Source organism: Copidosoma floridanum, unplaced genomic scaffold (assembly GCF_036245765.1).
Source record: "Copidosoma floridanum isolate Cflo_tuat_1 unplaced genomic scaffold, Cflo_Japanese_pri ptg000001l, whole genome shotgun sequence".
Lineage (NCBI taxonomy): Eukaryota > Metazoa > Arthropoda > Insecta > Hymenoptera > Encyrtidae > Copidosoma > Copidosoma floridanum.
Window position 1 is genome coordinate 21,478,533 of NW_028321878.1, and position 24,029 is coordinate 21,502,561.

At 34.3% G+C, this 24,029-nt stretch overlaps 1 protein-coding gene across 1 annotated transcript in view; it reads right to left on the reverse strand.

The window, feature by feature from the left end:
• Positions 1-12,140, reverse strand: part of zfh1 (Zn finger homeodomain 1) — a 45,456-nt gene extending 33,316 nt beyond the window's left edge. The window contains exon 1 of the mRNA XM_014349246.2: positions 10,586-12,140. Coding sequence (XP_014204732.2) covers positions 10,586-10,619 — 34 coding nt within the window. The 5' untranslated portion in view covers positions 10,620-12,140. The remainder of the gene's footprint in view (positions 1-10,585) is intronic.
• Between the last annotated feature and the right edge of the window lie 11,889 nt (positions 12,141-24,029).

A 24,029-nucleotide genomic window follows, 5' to 3' on the forward strand; every position in this document is an offset into this window, starting at 1 on the left:
GACAATATCAATTTTCAACTCATTTTTGAAACTAAAAAAAATTTTTTAAATTCATGAAACTACACAAACTAATCCACGAGGATTTGACGTATTATTTTTACAACAGTTGATGAATTTCAGAAACTTTGGCTATTTTCTGTTTTGGTGCATTAGAGCGACCGTTGTCATGTGAACTATTGACTAATATAAAGAAACATTTTAATTGTATCCCCTTTCTTCTGTTAGTGCAAGTCTCGTTTACTCATTTGAGTCGTATTTTTTTAATTGATAAGAAAAATTTAAACAATTAATAGTATAAGATAATACTATGCTGTGACTTAAATCAGGGGTACGTCCTTTATTGTATTCTTCTTGACATGTTTTTTATAAATATTATTCAAAGATCCCTAATGAGCATTGCATATATAAATCCCAATTTTAAAATTTACCAATCGTACAGGGACAAAGAACGAGCCAACACAAGAGCAAAGGGGCAAGGATTAGAGGAAGAAAACAAAGGAAGGAAAAGAATCGCCCATGAAAGTGAATAAAGAAGCAGCATCTCGGACATATAAGAAAGCAATTAACCTTGATGAGAACAAAGTGACTCGGGATCATAAAGCTAACCAGCGTCTAGTGATCAATTTTAAAATCTCTGGCCTTAAGCCGTGTCGGGCAGGCAGGCAGGCATGATCTGTCTGAGGCGCGTTTATGCATTTGCCCAGAGTTGCATGTGGCTAGATATTCCAATGGAGAATGAATATAAAAAGTTTATTGTCCAAGATGGTGGATCGTCCTCGCGTAGCAAGTGTGCGAACATATTATTTACGTAGATACATGCGTTGTGTATGAGCTAACTTTGAGTGTATTCTCTTTCGCAAGGCGGATATAATGTAGGGGACAGTAACTGAGCGAAAAAGCGAGAGAAGAGAAACAGAGAGAACTATGGTGGAGGAACAGAGTGGGAGAGAAAAAGAGGGAATAAATCTCCAAGGAGAGGTCGTTGCGCTCACGCGCCGGTAGTTGACTCTCTCTCTCTCTCTCTCTCTCAGTAGCGTCAGTGGAGGCTGGCATGTCCGAACATTATCCACTCGACTAATGGACAATGTACCATGTTGCTCACTCTAAAACTTTGGTTTTGCTTAAAGGGAACCTTATTTTTCTCTTAATTATCTACTCTTTTTTTCTTCCTCTTTTCAGTCTTACTCTTTAATTAATGTCAAATTGAGTTTCATAAACTAAGGGTTGATCTTCATAGTTTTTTTTATCTTGTGTCATAAAAGAAAAAGTTTTAAGAAATTATTCATATGGTCTTTCACACACTCGAGATTTCAAGATTATGGACTTTGATTCCATGAAAGAGCGATATTTCTGTAAGAAATTTTTTTTAATTTAGTATGTTTGAAAAGAAAATGTCTTAAATTAATCACAACAACAGTGAGAGAGCAAAGTCAACTGTCACGAAAGCACAACATTTTTCAGTGACCAACAATATTGTTTCGCCATCTCTCTAGTACAGTTCCTTTTGTCTTTGCAACTTAAGAGTGGGCGGCTGAGCAGCGTCATGACCAACGCATATGCCACATAGTCATCTAGAAGCAGATGAGAGATGAAAACCGAGCTTAAGTGAAAGAGAACAAGAGGTCGAGCCTGGGAATATAGGTATAAGAAAGGATGAGAAAACGTGTTGTCCATGTGCACGAGATGCACTGCATCTGGACGGATCTTTAGGGATCTTCGAAAATATATGCATCTTAAAAAGTATACCTGCACGTGTGCTTTACTTTTTTTGGTCAAAAAAATCTCTCATGTCAATTCAAAGTTTATTAATAATTTTTATGTAAAGCTTATGATTTCTGTTTCACAAATAGTGAATTAAAAAAAAATTTCTTTTCAATTCCGTACAGTTTTGACAAGTATTCTATAGATGAAAAATCAGTGTTTTTGACATGCACAACATGAAAAGCTAGAAGAATTTTTCGATAAAATCTATACAACAATTTTGACTCCTTTGTCATTATAAAAAAACTTACTGTTATTCTGAAAAATTTGTATTACACTCTGCAGCAATTTTTGAAAGTTTTCGTATGACCAATACACAAACATTAATACTTTTGCAATAAAATTACTACCAGCTTGCCTTGACTATCTCAAGTAGTTCAAGAAACATGTGCCACGTATACTTACCTGTTTTTGACGTTTCCTCTTAACTTCATTGTGCCAAAGAATGTTTTCAATACAAACTAAACATACAGCTAACCATCATGCTTTTCAGCGTACTTCACATTTCACTACATGGGTAAATACTATATCTCAACTGGTACCAACTATTATATCAGTCCTTAGCTTTAAATAAGCTCATTGACACTGACCACTGTCTCTCGTAAATTATGTTTGATGACAAAAAGATGTACAGCAAATGGAAGTAAGCGGACTATTAGCGAGTTGACTCGAGAAGTACGAGAGCAACCTTACCATAAGCATTTCACGTGCATACTCCATAAAACAAAATAACAATTGCAGTCACAAATGGGATTGTTAGGAAGTATTATTGACAACGATCCTATAAAATGACGGTCCACTGCCATATAAATATGGATTGAGTAGAATCAAGTGAGAATAAAAAATAACATTCTAGGATTCCAGTTACGTTTGTAGGCGTACACGTCTACATACAAAATGGTAGACGGAGGATACCCCTTGCAACATTATCCTTACAGAGCATCTCCGGGTACATCATTGCGATGGCCATAGAACACCGTACCTGTACAACAGTCATGCTCTTGCTGTAGGTGTTTGTAATGACGACATGGTGATACCACGATAAAGACGGATTGCTGACTCAGCGTAAATTTCATTGAATCAGGTTGGATCAAACATCCGTACACATGCAAACATGTACCGTGCATATATACCAATTATATGACGGCACACAGTTACACCGTATCAATCGGTAAATAGCCGTTTTTTATGGTTTTTGTGCTGTATTTATCCTTCACAATATTTCCGCTCTTTCTCTATATATATACCCCACCTTTCAAGTGGTTTCTAGTCATTTGTATAAGCAACGAACGGATATACATTAAGTAAATAAACGAAAAGATTTCACCTACCACAAGTTGTACATAAACATTTTGGTTGAGAGCCACTGGAATGCATCAATCACCATGATTTTTTAACGATGATGAAAGAAAGGGAAACCAATAGCTCAGCTAAACATAAATCGTGATTAGAAAGAGTGTAATGTATTTTTACGGCGGTAGTAACAAAAAAAATCAGTATTTACTTTTTTTTTCAAATAAGACTAAAACTTGATATGAATATAAATTACAAAAACATAACCCTAAAAAAAGAAAAATTTGCGCAAGCACAGAAGCGCTGTAAACTAAAATTATTACAATTGACAATCTTCAGATTTTTGCATATTTGAGCCTACAAAAGCCACAGAAAGACTTGACGGGGTCCAGTGGTTAGTAGAGAGTGAGAGAGAGAAAGAGAGGTCATATAGTGATGTATAAAATATACATTTTTTTATAATGTAGATCCAATCACGTAAAGTAAGTTCTCAGCTTAGCAGTATTTTGATTTGATGGGCCTAAAAAATACAAGTTTGGGTTTCAGTTTCAAACACATGGCAGCGTTGGTGGTCGGTGAATACGGCGAACACGCATATGTTATACTATGCAACGCCTGCAACATTCTGCAACAAAGTCTGTACAATTCACAGTCGTTGGGGCACGACGAATGCGACGCCAGGCGGCTCTCGGCTCCACAGAAAATACACTCAGGTATAAGAGTATCGGTTTTTAACGCACTGCACATATGGCAAACATAATACTGCGAGCCTTGTGGGTATTATATTTCACCATCGCAGAAAACAGTCGTCATCGAGTTGGGGCTGATTATGTGTATACCTGTACCTTCTCATATGTATATGTGTGTTGACGGTAATCAACGAGCGGGATGTTGCAGAAAGGTATATAAATGCGACTCTTTCATAGTGAAAACATACTCTCCGACGAGGTAAAACTTTTTCTAGGAAATTCTCTCCCAAAGAACTCACCTTTGTTGAATAACATAGCATTTTACTTTACTCTATATATTTAGACTTGATGTAAAACTCTATGTTTTAATTTATATTTACTTTAAAGAGCGTATATAAACTAACATTTCAACATATTCTGTTGTATACCTAATTCTGTCAGTTAGAACTGGTTATAAACTTACTGATTTTTATTTCTCATGTTATTTCTGATTACGTACGAATGCGGTGAGTAAGTTATCAAAAATGCTCGTAAACATATAATTGACTGTTATTAATTCTAAAAAAAGGAGTATTTTACTAGAATTAACAAGGATGTATGTTATTTCCGCTCATCAATTATTATTACTGTATAACTATATCAACTTATCTTATCTCTTTTTTTTCGCATATACCACCTTGTCTTTTTTGGGTACTCTCCACAATCATGGTTCTGATCTTACATCTCATTTTATACCTCATATAATTTTCATCGTTTTATCTTCAGGTGTCCAATTTGTTGGTAGATGACATTCAGTCTATACTGAAGGACAATTTCAGGTACCTTGATTGTCACAAGCAAACCCTGGTGGCTTAAGGCTCATAAGAACTCTTTCATTGCACACCTAACCTGATCCTAAAAATCTTTAAAAACTGCTTAGCTAATCTGTCCAATATAACTAATTCAGAGATTCCTTTCCCCTAAAGAGAACTTCTGATGCTTACGACGTTTTCCAAAAAAATTCATAATCACTTAGTATATTTTTAAAATACGTGCTCAATCCAAGAGAGCCCAAAAACTATACTTAAAAAAGTTTTGACGGAAATAGAAATATAGTCTTTCAGCCATGGAGCTTACAGGTAATAAACATGATATTACAATTTTGTGTATCAAATGTCAGGCATAGGCTTTATAGGGGGTATAAACTGGACTTTGATGTTATACGAGGTGTATCGTATGTTTATGGTAAAGTGGTTCTCTGGAGTAATTCAATACTTACTCAAAAGTAAAAGACACAACTACAGTTACAAATATCTTTCAACTTGCTATAACTCTTATCTTAGCGCATAAAAGATTTTGAAAAAATTGTATAAAATGCTTCGTGATGTTAAGGTTATTATATTTTATAGTAATTCATGGAAAACCGTATTTGACTTATTTTGTATATAAATTTTAGCTACTTGTTATAAATTGACTAGTTATTTTGTTTTTAAAAACTTTGCATATTTAAGATTTAATTGAGTTTATATGACAATAAAAATCGGTCCAGTATAAGCTAAATTTTACAAAAATTTAGACTTAATACATTTTATGTATGTATTAATCCCTATTAAGCTTTCATCTATTAACAATGATGCTGTTTTCCAATTGAAATTAAAGATTTCGTGTGTTTTCAAACAATTTTTAACGGCGTTTAATGTGAGACATTAGCTAAATATCAGAAGATCTTAAATTTAGGAGAAAAATAAATTTTAAAAACCATCAATAAAAGATGACTACCATTGATGATATTTTACTAAGATCATCCAAAAAAATTTTTTACTAACCTTTTAACACAAGGTTACTATTGTTACAACTACAAACAAATAAAATTAGATTTGGATTAATTACTGTACTATAGGTCATGTACACTTAAACGTATCCGAGAATCGATAAATTTAACGTCTTCATGTCAGTATACCTCAATTACACCTTTTAACACGTTTGGCACAGCATTTATCAAGTAATTAAACGTACCCGTTTCTTTACTTTTCTAACGCTACCCAACACTGAACTCTTTGCTTATAACTATTCTCCATTCTGTTCCTTTCTTTTTTTGCTTTACCTACTTGTCTTTGATTCTTTTTTTTTTTTTTTCTAGAGCACAGCTGTAAGAATGTATCAATTGAAAATCAGCTTACAGTCAGCACACCTTTGTACCCATAAAGTAAAACAGTAAAAACATCAAACAGTAATTAACGTTCAATAAATAAAACGAGATAGTGGTGTAATATTACTCCAGAATGATTAAGTACAGGCCCACGATTTCCCGTTGCATGTGCCAAAATCTTTAAATACCGTGCGACAACCACACAGCCGCACAAGATTAATGAAGTCACGAATTCAGCGACTCTAACAGATAAGCTTGAGTGAAAAAAAAACTTGACCACGGGGGCACCGATTAGCGGTCATATTTTGTAGATGCATAGCAGTAATGCATGTGCATGTACACAGGTGTGCTCATCATCGCTCGAATCTATCATCTTGCTTACCCTGTTCTATATACGTGTACAATCTACATGGCGTCGATGTATCCAGCACATCAGACGAGAAACGTACTAATAACGCCATGCTGTTGCCATCTCTGAAAGTAGTGGTTGCTCGCCTGCCAGATTATCAGATAAATATGATCGATTATAGCCATGTCGTGAAAGCCTGTGCATGCAAATGTATGTTAGTATAAATGTACAAGTGTGCAATAAATATGTTACAGAAATACAGGGAAAGCCCACGCGTACCCACTTTCATTTGCCAAGAGGATGCGAACGGGTAAGTCAATTTGCTAGTTGCAAAGTTCACCCTGCAAAAGCTTTGGCTATCTATATTATGCTCACCGACAGAGATATAACCACATAACGCGCGTGCACACATACACTATCTTGTCTCGCTTTTTGTACACGTACACGGCTAGGATTTAAATAACCTTGTCGGCGTGTGCCTTTCCGTTGTTGCTGCACACGGTTGCACACCACGCGCTCACACATTCTCGCACTTACAGTCACGAGACACGCAAGTACGCAGTATGTCGTCTACGTAGATGTCTCACCTCCTCTTTCTTCCGTTCCTCCTCCACTTCCACAGAGGTCAACGCATTCTCTACTCACATCTTTTGAGCTCACAAAATAAAGGCTCCGCACTTCTTTCATATTATGAGGGTAAACGAGAATAAATGAACTTATCTAGAACTTTCACGTGCTTAACAAGGCACAAAATCATGATACTGAAGTTTACTTTAGTTAACTAATTTAAGGTGTTGTTTGCTCATACGTAATTTTGTGTAAGGACAATGCAATTAATGAATAATTTGTTTGACAGTCAATTATTATTTTTTGTAACTAGAAACTGTAAATTAGTCAATGCAACAAGTGGATGGAGAAAGCGTTTGAAAAACTAAGTTTTAGATTTATCTTTAAAAAACTGCTTTAAAAAATCTCATTATACGTCAATTATAACCTAAAAACTCTAAAAATAATAACAAAAGTAGATAAACTGTAACTGGGTAACTCGGTAATTGATAACATGGTGCCATTACGACATATGTTCATTCACTCTAAATGAACTCGATATTTTCATTTGCAATCACCACTTACAGTTCATGTAAAAACACATGTAAAAAAGTGTGTTGCACATAAACAGAAATTATCCAGTCTCTTTTTACTCTGTTTCATCTGTAAATAGTTAGTGGGGATGAAAAAAAGTAAAGTCAATTAATTGTCCGGCTTGAAAACTTGATTTAGAACTAATGCAAAATACTTGTAAGTTGATTTTTCAACTTTTTAGAATATTTATTTATAATGATAGGTTTCCCAAGTTACTGAATCTCTTGAACTTTTGTTAACTTAAAAAATGAAATATAGGTACAGTCACAGCAAGAAGTGTAAGGAAAATGATCAACGATTCTCAATTCAACGGAAAACTTAAAGAAACGTTATTCTCAATCTTTATCATTAAACTATGATGTTAGACTTGGGATCAAATTCACTTTTACCATTTAATCCACTCACTACAAAAAATTTAGGGTTATGCTAAAAGCACTTAAAATTATTAAATCAAGTTATAGAGTAACTAATTCATTGAACTTCAATTCCTAAATAGTCATAAAAACTTTACATTTGTATAGGCAAAAAATTACGTCCACAATAACTGGTGCACACATAACTTCTTTCACTATGATGGTATTGTTGCGGATACCCGATTGATTTAACATTGAAATTGACCACAATAATACGTGCACAATAATACATATAGGCCCGCAATAATACCAGCATTGACAACTGAGCTTTCAAACCTCTTTTTAAATTGATATTCATGAGTTTATAAATTTATAAAAGTGGAATTAAATAGTTTTTGAGATCTTTTTTTATCATTGATAAAATTTTCATAAAAAGTTCATTGTTAATAAGCAAGGTAAATGCAACAGAAGCGCTCAAAAGGGTGACAGCCCATAAGCCTACATGTAAAAATTGGCTGAATATGACTTTATTCATTTATAAACAAATTTTCATCCAATTCTCATTGTTAATTCTGTAACCGATAGAACTCTCTTAAATTATCGGGTTAGATAAAGTAGTTTTGGGGGTACACAAAGATACATTTTATACTTGATGATTAAGTGGGTAGTATTTGGTAGCTATATTAAGTTACATGGTAAAAGCAAAAACAGAAAATCAAAGCTTGGCTATATCAGAGTATAGTAATGCTCCAGTTTTTCTTCTTCTCAATGTCAAATTATTATTCTAGAACAAACTTCATTATTGAAAAATAATTTTTTCATGCAGAGTTATGAAGAATAGCTGACTAGAATATAATTGTCAGGTTACAAAACCATCTTATAATTCTGCACTAGTAAATTAAAGTAAATATTGTAGACGAAAAAATTTCTGTCAAATGCAGTAGTATAAACAAATTCTCAGTTATATTTGTCTAGTAACATTAATGTATATCTGTCATTGACATAAATAATAATATCTTAAAACTTTATTTCTATTTTCAAATATTACTGAAAACGATCACTTTGATCTTTAGTTTCAAGTGACTTCTTACTTGTATTAAGGGTTGTTAGGAAAATTTTATAACCATCCTAAAAATTACTGTATTTTGTAGGAAAGCTATGAAATACTCGCCATATTAGAAAAATTACTATGCTGCACCAGATTATATGAAAATTTGCTATTTAACATGGTAATTTTTACTACTTTCAGAAATAGTTTTTATATTTCAAAAAGAGAAAAATATATAGTCATACTACTCATGCGCAGGGAATATGTACTCACAGAAGGTTCAATATAGATTTTATATAAAATACAGATTTTTTTCTCTTAAGAGTACGGATATATATAGATGCATTTTTAGAATTTTTTTATCTTAAAAAATCCGGTCTGATAGGAAATCGAATGTCTGTCCAAAAACTGACTAAACCACGACATGCTTTTTGTCGGAACGTGTACTATTTGTGATACACACAATAAAGTTAAAAATCAAAAGGTGTCTTGTCGACCGCGGTGTTGAACATAGATAATTAGTCGATTCAAAAACATGTGAACGTATTAATTTTTAACCCTTATAAATTAAAAAATATGTTTACCACAGTGATGACATTAGTATAACCTCAAATTTGAAGCTCAATAGGCATATACACCTACACGTGTTCTACCTTCTCACTCAATCGATAAAAATGTCGTTTAAAATTACTTTTGAACGTAGTCGTTTTTACTATATTGAATAGCAATGCAGTAGAACTAGAAATTTTACTATATCACATAATAAATTGTACTTCAGAATGTGGGACATTTTAAAATAATTACAATAAAATTTACCGTGTTGTATAGTAAAAATTACACTATAACGGTTTTTACTATATTAGACAATGTAACTTTTTATCATGCTGTGTAATAATTTGCGTCATCAAGTGAGTATGCCTCAACTTTCCTAAGAACATTGTAATTTTTATGATAGTTATAATGCTTTTTCTAACATCACTTTTCTCAGTGTAAGTTTACTGTGAGTGTAAATATAATGATAAATTGGTAGTTTTAACTATCCTAACAATAATAATATAAGCGTTGATTCAAACTACTTTAAATAAAGTAAGTTATCTTTAAGAGATAATAGTCATCACTCTTTAACAGTAAATCTTACAATGGCAACGTAAGTTTATTATGTAAATTTAAGCCGATTGAAGTTCAAAATTTATCAATTGTTCGACATAAACAAGAAAAGACACAGTAAAATTTTTCTCTTTTACCACGAAAAAAGCTTTAAGGTATAATTCACAAAAAAATTTATTTTTTAACAATCACAGTAACATAACCCTCTTAAAAAAACAGAAAATGACCTTCGAAAAATTTCTTCTCAACGCTACATTATATCATACCAATGTAGGATGGATAAAACTTTTCAATATTTATCTACTCTAAGCTGTCCGTGCAGTTGCTAGCGTATCTTATAAATAATTGTAAGTATAGTAGTTTAGTTTGAAACATAAACATTCTTCAAACGTACGTTCGAATAATGCTCAATGATCTAATTAAACAAAAATGATTATAAAATTAGAATATGAAAAGAAGGTCATATGCAATGTATAGTAGGTTCGCTTAAAATTTCTTGGAGAAGATTGTTAAACAGTTTATCGAAAAAGACATTGTTAGACCAAAATAATGTTAATATTTTGAAGTATGTCGATTGCAAGCGACCCTACTGGTACTTTTGTATAGGTTACTAGTGCAACATTAATTAAAAGTCAAAAGAACACATTATAAATAGATACTTTTCAGTAATAATTATAGAAAGTACAAAAAAGAAGTGTTAACTGGATTCAAACTCACCTTTAAATGAGTTTCGTACGAGCGTCATGCTCATATTCACGTGTGCGCCTCACTATCGTTGCTGGCAACAGTGCCAGCAAGTGTTGTGCAGTGAGCGTGGGTGGTGTATATCTTAGCGTTGTTGCCTCCTGGGGCGAGTTGCTTTACTTTTCAGCCATACATCCCAACGGAAAAGGCAATCAAGAGGAAACGGATAGTAGTGTGCAGTGCTAGGAAGAGATAAAGGGGACGGCTCCCTCTCTTTTTTGTGAGGTACGAACAGGTGCAGATCGAGATAAAACATCAACAGACAAGACGGGGAGAGGGGGAAAGTGTAAGGCCCACTGCAAAAGAAAAACGGAGTGGGGTAAGGAGGAAGAGAGAGAGAGGGGAGCACAAAGTGGGAGTTGGGGGAGGGAAAGAGGAAGAGGAGGGCACAGGTGTGGCGCGCTTTCAGGAGAACAGCAGGTTCGTCGTTGTTGTCGTCGTCGTCTCCAGGGCACCTCCCTGTTGCTCGGCTGCTGCAGCGTCAGCTCTAGTAACGGCGACGGCTGCGGCTACTGCTCTCATGGCCACCGGTTGTCCAGCAGTGCCCCGCAGCTGACCAGCGTCCTCCAGCGACATCCAACTCGGAGGCTCGGCTCCTCCTCCTCTTCCTCCTCCCTCTCTCCACTGCGCCTATATAGCTTGCTGTGATTGGTGGCAGGTAGCGCACAGGTGCTTCCCCGACTCACAAGCAGCATTCGGCCGACCGCCTTGAATTTTTCTTATTTGCCTTTGTTGAACAGCTTGCGTGCCAATCACCACCCGATCGGACCGAATTCAATCTTGGGACCGCCTGCTAACTACTACAATAGATACGTGCCTCCAGAATGTCCAGAGAAACTGCGCGCGTGCGTATAACTCGTATAAATAAGCAAAAACAAAGGACAGTTGCAGCACAAAGCCACTTTTACATATTCCTTCCGCTCGACGCCCGTATCACTAACTGCAGCTGCTGATCTCTTTGGGATACGCTAAGCTCGAAACTCACGACCCGCACCCACGCTTCACATATGGGTGAGATCATTTGGTCCATGCAAGCTCCGTTTCTGCATATGTGTAGGTATCCTTCATCTCTGCGGACGCAAACACACAAACACACGCGCTCTCTACTCTCGTTCTCTTTCACTGGTGATGCTTGCTGGCTCGTACCACACTGGCTGCCTCTCTGGAGCCAAGGTGGACATTAGGCTGGAGAACTGGTCTCGATCGTTACTCGCTGGCTCTGAGATCCTTTTCAACTGCACTGCACAAGAAACTTGGGTTGGAAGGCCCAAAGGAGAAAAAAATCACGACTCAGAGCAGCCCAACTGGGTAGTTATGCACATTCGCGACGTGTACAAGGCGCGCACACCTTTGCCCGATGGAGCTAGGAGGGACAGACGATGTGGAGAGGAATACGAGAGATAAAGGAGAGGAAGAGAAAGATCGTTCGACGATCGGAAGGTGAGAGAGCTAGGCCATGGCACTGGTCAATACATGTCACTGCAGTGGAACAAAGGCGCTAACTGTACCGATTATTCCGTGCTAAGTAGTTATGCTACGTCCAGCACGCTGACAGACTCTCTCTCTCTCTCTCTCTCTCAGTTGATCTCCGGTCTGTCCACACACAGTCGTGGCGGCACGAGCAACTGACTGCCTCGTCACTCGTCACCGTGAGGAGGCTGTGGGCTGCTCTCTCTCTCTTTTTTTCTCGGGCTGCGCGCTCCACGACCGCGCACCCGCACCGTATACACTGTAGGGCGGCGAGGGGTCAGAACAACGAGGGAGCCTTGCAGCTAGGCGCTCTCATGGCGGAGAGCGGTGTCAGCCACCGCCCCCCTGAGCAGATCCATGCGTGCGCTCGTGTGTCCAAGGTGTATAGGTATAGGTGTGCTATCTCCCCCTCCATCCTCCCGCACGTCGCCCCCGCCCATCGCTCCCATGCTACTCTTCTCTTTCTCTTCATCTCCTGCGCACGTATATACATATCTGCACGTACATCTATATATTCCGTGCTCTCGGGTGAGAGAATTGACGTGGCGCTCTCTACGCGCTCTTTCCTTCTCTTACCACTCCCTTTGGACCCCGTGTGTAAATGTGGGTACACTTTTTGCTTTTTTGTCGTGCTTCTCTTGACTTTATGCACCACATCCCATCACGAGAAACAAAACCAAGCTCAAGCGGCGTCCTGCATTTTATGTGTTTATGAGTGTTGGGTCACGAGTCATACGAGAAAGAGAGACTGAGTTTAAAAGTCTGCCAACCTTAAAGTAAGTATATATACTTTGTTCGCGTGTAAAAACAAGATGGAAAGGAAGGTGAGGGCAAAACGGAGCTGCTCGTGCTTTCTTTTCAACATCCGCTTGCCTGCACGTGAAAACGTATACGTACACGCATAGTTAACTGGACTCACTGTTGTCGAGAGCCGACCAGACCATGAGCTATGGAAACTTAAAGATGACGTTGTTCTTTTACTTCGCTACAGCCTCTGAGATTTCTTAATAACCAGTACAAGTATTTATAATCGTAACAGCATAGGCATCATAAGGTATTATTCTTGATTAGAAGCTTGGATACATTTTTTGAGCACACTTCTTGCAGACGAATGTATTCAAATTTCTTTATAAAGCACCAATGGAAGCGTGTGGTGCCACAGAGAGTTACAACATTTTTTTGAACCAAAACTTCATTTTTTTTATTTCTTATCATAATTTATTAATAATAATTGTTTAGGAGCGATTTAATTGATCCATTCTCACTCATTATGCTCACGGGGTTCAAATACATAGAATGAAAGGTTTGGATCTGTGAGCGTAGATCAGCCATGACCACATGTAAGTGGATCCGGTCTTAACCGAAGTAGAAGTTAAATAGAAGCCTAATAGAAAGAACGGAAAAAAGAAAGAGTGTGAAGATGTGCACGTAGAGCATATATGGTAAAGAACCTTATTTTGGGACGCAAGCAAATTTGGGATCAATGGACAGGAAGAGAGTAATACCAACAACAAAAATATGACATTTCATTCAAAGTGACAAGTAAATTTATTTATATCATCTCAAATCGTAGGTATTTTTCAAAGAAAACTAAAATATACGTCGGTAGTTTAAGTTATGACTACTACTGATTGTTAATATTGTTAATATTATTATCTACTAAGATGGAAATACAAACGTACATATTTTGTAGAATACAGTGTACTTGATTTGTCCTATACATACGGGAAGTTGGCATCTAAAATTACCTATCCATTGTCTGTGCTTTTTCATTTCTCAGTAATTAAACTTTCATACATTTCACATGGGTATCCAAGCCTAGTCCCAACTGCCCAGGAGTTAAATTCTGCGACAAGAAGTCTGTTTAACTCCTAGAGTGTGAAAAATTTTAATTTTGAAAAATGTATGATTTTTTTTCTGATTCAAAACACTACTTTTTTTTGTTTTTTCAATGATTGGAAAATATTCTAACTATAAGTGATATTTTTTTTTTCAGCTTTAATAAGATCACTTTTACACAGTTTAAAAGTAAATTTAAGCCCATCAAGAAGTATCTGTATGGCATGTACAGTAAGAAGCACAGACAAAAAGTGAAAGCGAATAGAATATTCAAAATTGAGATCAAACAAAATATAGTCACAGTATTACTCGAAATATCGTAACTAAAGGCAAACAAAACGCGAAAGCCAGGGGAAGAGGTGATAAATGCAATCAGAGAAAAAGAGATATGATTGCTCGTTCTTCTCCCCTACCCTTTCTACAACGTTATGTGCGCAAAAGTATACAAGTATAAAACAGTCAAGATTGCGTTTACGTATGTGCAAAAATAAAAAAGCAGAGGAAAAAAAGGTAGCGAAAAATAAAACGAATCAGCAGAGAAAACTCGCAGTGCTTGTATGAGTTTGCCGAATGCCTTCTATTCTGTGCGAATAGTTAATGAACTCGTATTTTATTCATACGTGGGAGCTTTGCACCTGCACGCTTCAGACGCCAACCCCATCACAGTTAATAACAAATGTTTAATTTCCTGATTTTGTTTGAAGAATAGAATAATTTGCTACTACAAAATATATGGTTTTAATTAGACTTAATACAAAAATTTAAGCTACTGGTTATTTAATCTTATTCGCAAATTTGCGCGCCCAAGGCTGGCCTCGACCAATCACAGAACGAATAAATCGATGGCAATCAAAATTTATTGGTAGGACTTTGGCATTTTCAATATGTAATATGGCTGTCAAACTCTTACTTGAGAGTTCTCAGTTATATACAAGAAAATATAATGTACCTAGCCAAAAAATATACTACACATTTGATAGTCGAAGAATTACTAAGGTTTAGACATAAAATCATTTGGTTTATTGGGTTGCGTGATAAAAAGAACAAGGTAAAGTAATACGGCTTAAGTGAACTAAAAACATTAGATCTTCATTAAAACTCATTGGAATATCTGATTACAATTGGTTTTATTGTATGCTTAAAAAATACAATTAGTTAAGCCGTTAGATACTTTGAATGTTAACTTTTTCAGACTCGTGTATAATCGTAGAGAGTATAAAATAAATTGAATTTATTTTTGCGGTGGTGTAATTTTGTTTTTCCAATTTTCAATTAATCACAATTAATTTTGACTTGATTTAAAAGCATCAGTTTTGTCTCTATTATTATGATTATTTCTCATTAAAAGTAGTTATAAACGCATATTTTAACGATGATTCACGTAAGGAAGGTTATTGGTAAGGCAGGCACTCCTAAAAGGTTCTGCTAAATACCCTTTGGACTTGCATTATTTTCACTGACTGGCTCACTTTTCCTAATATATTATAAATCTTCTAATGATTTGAGTCAATTTGAGTAAATCTGTGCGATAGAAGATAACTTTTTGACCATTTGAGAACGGCAAAGCTGGGTCTAGCAATCAAATCGTAACAGCATCAACAAATGCTACCTTGAACTATGTGCTATTTTTAAATACCATTCGTATTTTTCAGCATTGCTTCTTCAAAGCAAATGATTTGGAAACATTTGTTTTTTAATAACTGCAAAACTTTAATGACAGCTACTTACAAGAACAACGCATTAATAATGTATGATACAGCATAAGAAAAATTTATCAAATATATTGTGAATGAAAATTTTTTTTGTTTTAATTTTTTCTTAATTTGTTAAAATTTTCTAATACTTTCCATCAATTTTGTAATAAAAATCTTTTCTGATTTTCAAGTGTTTAATTTCAATGGTTAAAATGTTTACTAAAGTAATCAATTGAATTAACTTTTTAATTGAGCAACCTAAGAGGGATTCGAGGCTCTAAACTATATAAATCTACCATATTTTACATTAAAAATAATAAATATAAAAAAAAAAAATCAACAAAAGAATTATCAGCAAGTGACACACGTCGTCGGAAGTGTCCACTGATATATGCAAAGGAGCTCTCGTGTCTCCGATAAACACTTTGTATAATTATTCCACTAGTGCATAAGCATCAACCGCTTGTTATTCACAATGCAGTTTCATTAGATTTTCTTCCTAACGGGATCCAGAAAAATAGTTTACTTGAGAAAAAAAATTGTACCTAGTGCGTATTAACGACAGATAAAATCGTGGGTGCTTCAACTTTCAAAAAAAGTAATACACATCCATTTCTTAAAAAACGATATAAGCTAAAGCAGACGAACAACCACGACTCGTACTTTATAAATTTTCAAAAACTCAATATCTAGTTATTATGCCATTGTTTATTCATAACTCTCTTAGTTGATTAAAAAGCACCAATCATAAAAAGTAACTGACGAGCTATTGGAAACGTTATCCTATGAACTAGTATTAACCGCAATAGATATAAATTCAAAGTAACGTATTGCAAAAGCGATGCACGACACTGGAAAAACATATATATGAATGCACGTGTCGAGCAAAGGTCGAGTCATCTCTTATCTGCTCCGATTTCACAGACATCGGCTTGCCAGCGTGAAGGTAAATGTACGAGTACAAACCAATCTCTAACCAACAAGAGGTACGCCATACTCGTGTTTACCGTAGAAAAACAGAGCTGTGAATAAGATGTTCGTGCGCATTAGTTTTCTTTTTTAGAGTGAGATTTTTTTTTTTTTTTTTTTTTACGTGACCATTAGTCATTCTTTTTATCGGCAAACAGCTCGGTCGAGCTTACGCTTTGACTTTCGAGCGATAAGGGATGTGGGCTCTGAAAATATCTCAATAGCCCGCCCCAACCCCCGACGATAATGAGAAAAATTTCTTATCGCTTCTCGAAACTCTCATCGATGTACGTAATTCCGTCAGTTCAACTTTTCTTTTTCAATGGACTCACTCGTTTCAATGTACGTTAATCAGCTTGACACCCACGCAGCTTCATTTTGGGTAATGCGGCCTGCCTTGGATTTTACTCTTGTACAACGTGTAATAAGAGTACGGGTTTTTCTACCATTGAAACAATATTATTTTATTATGCATTCAATAATTTGTACTTCGCCACTTATATTTCTTTAATAGATAGTATGAATCAGATAACCTTTACGAGTACTATTTCATCACAGTGTCACGTATGCACGTATAGAACGTTTCTTAAGACCCGGTGCAAGCTTTTGTTACGAATGTGCTCAAGATGCGAGGGATGAAGAAAAAATATGAATCCAGGAAGGAAAATGAGCTCATTTTATCACTTTATGGTTCCTGCACCTTTGACAGATGTCGAGAAACTCGAGTCTTCATACCTTATTTCGACTTGAAAAAAGGGCTCGTGAAGATCGCCCAGACAAAGCCGCTCTGTGACTGCTCGCATGAGCATAAGCAACGATGAAAAAAACTAGCTGTAGAGTCCAAGTGTTGCATACACACCTACGTACAATCCTCGTCACGAGAGATGTTATGGGCTGGTGCGTTCTTGGTCACATTATAATTGTGCGCTTCCAAAAAGGTAACGAGCTCCAGCATAATCGTATCCATTGCAGGAACGATTTCACAGAAGAACTCCAGTCGAGGTCCCGTTGAATCAGAGAACTATTTTCTTTATAGTAATAAATATTAAATGATGAACATATACTTTCACTCGTATTAGATACGTTTTAATAAAATTTTTTTAACAAAACTGTTCCGTACTGAAATGAGGATGCTTCTCGACGTATCGTGTGTTATTGTCAAATAATAAGTAATTAAATAATATACAGTTTCAGTGAATTCGCACTGATGCGTTTTTTTTCTTCTACGCCAAAAACCATGAAACTTTACAGTTTTCGTTTGTACCGAAGAAATTCCTTGATTTTTCTAGGGTCGGTTTGAAGAAAGACATGAAAAACAAAGATTTTCCATTTTCAGAATCTTGCAGTTTTTAAGCTGAAATGATTTTTTATTGGATGAACCCGTCTGGCTTTAGAATTACAGTGTTATGAAATAAAAATGAAGCTACCAACTATTTTTGAGCTGAATCGGATGCCAACTTTTTCGAATTGTTAGTTACATGTATTCGCACTTTCATACATACCTAAGTGTAACATTCAGTGATTACAATGATGTCACAATTATTATTATAAACTATAAAAACTTCTTAAATTATTATTTTTGATAATTTTTGCCTAATACTTAGTCACTTCTTGCGCAAAAAAGTTGCTTGTACAAAAAATTTTTATTTTGGTTGGATCTAAAAATTTTGTCGATTACGTGTAAAATGTAATGTGTTAAAGTTACAGTAAAAATAGTAATTAAAAAATACTTTTCAAGTTTTTCTTCTATTTATGAAACACCAAAATGATTCATAGCAAAGTAAATATAATGAACAGTTGTATTTTTTAGAGAGCTATAACTTTTTATTTTTGAGGCCAAGTGTGTAAGATTTAACTATTTAAGCGATAACCAAAATCTGACTTGATTAACCTTTTTCACTTTAAAAGATTGAAAAAAAACTTTTTTTGGGTCGTTTTTAGTGGTTAATAGTTGTATTTTCTTAAGATCTACATTTGGTCTCGACTAAACATGGACTTACAATGTAAATTTTAAAAGTAACATGCAGAATACTGTTTTTCATTGTGCAGTTTAATTTTTTCTTTTCGACGTAATTGGCTAAATTTAAAACTGTCACGTTGTCATGTAGAAAGAAACCTATCAACCGAATTTGAACTTAATTCATACATAAAGATACAAATTCAAGAAGTTACAATGAATATTGAGAATAGGAAATTTTTAGAGGTCAATAAAATTTTTGTCATTAAACATTGCTGATATTACCCAACGAGTATCTGTGTAAAATTTTAAAGTATAAAGTCTCAGATCCTTCGACTTTTTTATTGTTGTTCAACATTATTATTAATTAATCATGTAAAGTTTTTTAACAAATACATGCAATCGTATAACACAAAGTAATTATTAATGTTTACAACAACTCTAAACATAAAAAATTAGAAAACAATGAAAACAGTGGTAGTATACCTGAAAGTTTGGTCTTACCCAAGCAAAAATTTTTTTTGTAGTTAAGTAACGAAAAAAAGTAATACCAATACTAATATTGTATAAAATCCAGACTTAAAACTATAATAAAATTTAATGAGTGTTATCTTTGGTTATTATTTTTTATAGTTATTTTTTTTTGTCATAAATGTCACTATAGAAACATCAAAAAAAGGAGTGACTAAAAAAACTTTTATGGTTAATTATCACTATCTAATACTTGACTTTTGAGATCTGTTAAAAACTAATAGATATTAATAATTATTAATAATAAATCAATTTTGCTGTTTCATATTTTATATTACATGTAAGAAATTATTAAAAAATAATAGTCTTTATGGAAACGGTTATTGTACTGTTTGATCTTGTGAACAAAGAAAAATAATAATTAATAATAAGAATTAAAAATTTTTAGTAGTAACTTATAATAGACGATTGTGAATAATATTAAGTCTCATTATGTGTCTTAAATTTAGACATTAAAAACTGTTATTACTTTTTTTATTTGCTTCTCATTTAAAGAAAAAGTTATTATTAATTTATCGACTAAATTACTTCCGCTTGGGTAAGAATCAACGAAGAGATAAAACACACGTCTTGGCATCTTGAAAATTGCACATCATTGTACAATAAAAAATTGACCTATTCATCAATACATTCAAAGAAGATTTAGGAATTTTTCTAAACGATACAGTTTTCAAAAATAAAATTTTAGATTTCATTGTTTTTGCATGAATATTTTTAATGCGTAGTTCAGCTAATAAAAAAAAAGTTGTACAAAAATTTTGTCTTGACCGGCTAATTTCATTATTTATTACATATAAAACTTTCTAAAATTTTGTTTCAACAAAATTATGGTGTAATGATAGATTAGAATATTACAATATAATATATCATAGTTACAAGTAATGCGATAATAATGTATGGCATTGCTTCTAAGTCTCAAGGTTTCATTTTCTAATTAAAATTTTAATTTTATTCAAAAGTTTTTTGTAACCACAATTTTTCCCAAACAATGTTTTTTTTACTCAGGTATTTCCACACTTAATTGGTAAACAAATTTCCTTTTGAAGCATGTGTCCAGATAAGATAAATGTTCCTATTATGACAATAAACTTCATCATACTTGCCTCTTTGATTTTTTTTCTTAACTGTGAGCTTTAACAGTAGAAATTCTGGTATTAGCTGGTGCGCTATAAATTTACCATTATTGTTCTAATTTTTAAATACGGTTCTCAATTGTTAAAATACTTAATTTTATAAAAAGATTACAACACCAAAATGTACATAATTATGAACTATTGTTTCATATTATGTCCCTATTTATGAAACTTTTTAAAAAAACGTTAATTTAGTATAATATTCTAAGACAATTAAAGTTTTTTCACTTGCATAACACTATTTTATGCAATAAAAATAATTATATCGTTTATTTGTTTACTAGAAGTACATAAATTCCATAATACGTAGAGTTCAAAAGATAGGTTATGTACTACTTTTTCCCTATTATTGGAATTATCTTTAAAGTTGGTCACTTATTGTATGTAAAATAGAATTTTTCTTGTGAATTCATAAAGATAGATAAAATATACAACTACCACATTTTTTTTATTAAGTAAGTTGTATAACAAACACATGAATTTTCATATTCCATCAATAGGGACATATTCCACGAATAGGGACATTTACCTTAGTAACTGATACAAGTCTTCATGGGAAAAATACTTAAAGCTTTTTTTTAGTACAAGCCTTTAAACCAACATCGTCAAAACTTTAACATTAAGATGCGTTAACTGTAAACGTTAAAATTGAAAGGACTTTCCTTCTATAAAAAATAATTCTTATTAGGAGTTTGTTCTCTATGTAAAAGTTATTTTCAACATAAAAAATATTTGATTATTATCATAAGTTTCATCAACATCTTTGTATGTTACATAAAGTATAAGTACTATAGTACGTCATGGTATCTCCTTTTATAAAGATCAAATTTATTCGTCTAAGAAGTGTGTGTTTTTCGCGAGAAGGAAGTTTAGCTTTATTTATTGAAGAGTTGTGTTCTTATTTTTCCTTTGTCAACAATATTTTAGAAGTTTTTTCGTTGATTCAAAAAAACATTAACATAATTACGTTACCTCCTTACTTCAGCAAGGTGAATCAGGACACAGAAGACATGCTTACTGCTTAGATGAAGTTTCAAATTACTTGTCGATGATATTAATGAAATAAGAAGTAAGATGACCCTCAAATTTTATATGAAATAATCTATGAAAAAAATTAAAAGTAAAGTAAAAATTTTCTAATGAGACTATTTTTTGACCACTGAAAAAGTTGCAAAAATGTGTGCCCAAGAAAATTGGATTCTTAGCCAGAGATTATTGTCATGATTTTTTTCCCAGCAAAAATCGTTAGTGAAGAAAAACTTGTATCAACAAAAACATCTGTATTCTTTCTAATCGATCGCGTGCACTGGAAAAAAAAAAAAAAAAAAAAAAAAAAAAAAAAAAAAAAAAAAAAAAAAAAAAAACCGATACATTATAAGCCACGCATCGGAACAGAGGTTTATCGAACAGCCAAAAGGAACAAAAGAGATGCTGATTACGAACGCACGTTTGCATGGAGCGTACGAACGCGTAAGTGTATACCTATGAGAGCACTGGTGCAGACGGAAAAAAAATCAGAGGGATTTCAGGGGGTGGCAAGTATCGCTTCATAGCTCGTTGTTGGAGGCAGCATCGGGCGTCCTGACGTTATTTTTAGTCCAGCAATCGCCCGCTCACGGCAGCTGCACGGCTTCCTCGAAAAATATACCTATACTGCACTGTGCTGAATGAATGCCACAGGCGGTGGGTACCTATAGGTAAAGATTTTTTGCAGCCGTGAGAGCCGTGAGAGCATGCTAATAGACGGAGAGAATGGAACAGAAAAAGAGAGGGGGTAGAAAGAGGAGGAGTGTAAGCATTGTACGGGCTCTGGTGCAGTTAGACAATGGCGCAAAGGTGTGCTAAGCCAATACAAGCGCTGGAGCCGCTTAAGCGCAACAATAATGCAACACCGGCACGCGCCAGCTAACTTGTTGAGTAGACGGTATAGTACCTTACGTGCTGACAAGTTTGCCGTATCATAGTCACTACATATTTATTTTTTTACTTGCTGTGCTCGTAGGGATTTCTTTCTCATTTTATTTTTAAACTTCGAAAAATACAGAGGTGTATTTATGAGATACGCATGGCTAGAGTTCGAATGGTAACAGTCACGTCACGAATCTTTACCTATAGATCCATAGACCCCACCAGGGCAACTTCGTTCATACATTCAAGCTATCTTTTTAAGATTTTTAGCTACCACTTCGGTTTACATCATCTACTTGCACTAACATTGATTTTATCCTTGAAGCATACGAGAATAGCAGTAATACCAGTGAAAAAAGAAATGAGAATATGATGCAGTGAATCTTTGCAAAAACGGTTTTTTTACTTTCCTGGTGAGATACGCGTTGTTGGATTAAGGGCATACGATGATTGTAACAAAATCCCCCGTAGATATGGGGGGGGTCCAAAAACTTGAAATATCATTTGACTTTAGAGCGATTATACAATTTTTGAATAGTTTTTTAAATAAATTCGAATCCTAGAAATGTAAAATAATGTCGACTTTCATTAAAGGTGGCTTAAAAGCAGAATATCAATAGAACGAAATAACTTTTTTCGAATGTCATTAAACATAATATTCAAAATTCCTAATTTTGGTAAAAAAAGGAGAAGGCTTGTTTTTAAGAATGGTAACATGTAGACAATACATTTTTATAACTGCATTTTAAAACGGCCGAAGATCCAAAAATCTATTAAGTATAATGTATTTTTGTGACTGTAACCACAATATCGAATACCCTTTACACCAAAGTAAGAACATAAGTAGTAGACGCACAAATATACGAAAAATGATTGGTCTGAACTTGTAGAAATAGCGGAAGTTCGGGAGTAATAATAAAATGCAAAGACCACAATAATATAAAGTTTTCTTGATATCTAGAGTACGTAGAACCTATATGAATTTTTGAAATATTTGTTATAGGTCATTTTTAAAAGAATTAAACAAACGGAAATCATGTGATTAACATAGGCTCTTGTGGAAAATAACAACCTCTTTGTCGGAGAAAACTTTTTGAAAAATGCAATGGTATTGAAAAAAATCTACCTACGAGTTAATTATTATTTAATTATTCGGTGAGCAAAATTCAGAGGCATGTTATAGTGCATTTTAAACAATGGAAACGTTAAACGCAAGGAAAATATTAAGTTTGTGTGGTGCAAGAGGAGGTGCGCGGTAAAGAGGGCCAAGCTGCGTGGGCAGACGGGACTCCCCCTTCCTCGTCCCTTTGAATGATACTCACGAACCTCCTTAAAAGGATTTCGCTTGATTCCGGGATTCTCGGCGAGAATTCCCTAAGTATTGCCGTCATTGCCATTATTGCCGAAGATTGAGGAAACGTAGCATCATCTTTTGAGGAGCTATGTGCATCATTTTTCGTAATTTTGAACAGTCGTATGATATTAACGTGTGAATTTTTTACGGAGTCAAACGATAGCGTGTAAATACACCTATTCGATTATTGACGTTTCTCCTTTGAAAAAATTGTATACCTATAATGGCATCTATTAATTCTCTCACTAGGTTTGGTACATACCTTAAGGCTTATATTATTATTAATTACGTAGCATTACACTGTTGCATTACACATTTTGTAACAGTGTTCAAACAAGTTCGTTGTTAATAGTATAATAACGTTTCAAATTCTTTGAAAAAATTGAAAAAATATGTCTGACAAACGCGTATTCTAGTACATACAAATCGTATAACCGCTCGAAATTCAAATGCTGTCTTGAGTTTTTGGACCCCCTCCCCTTAAAATACTGTTAATCCAAATTCTTCCTGCATACTATTTATGCCATGCGTTGTCATAAAAAAGAGCTTGTTTCCTACGGTG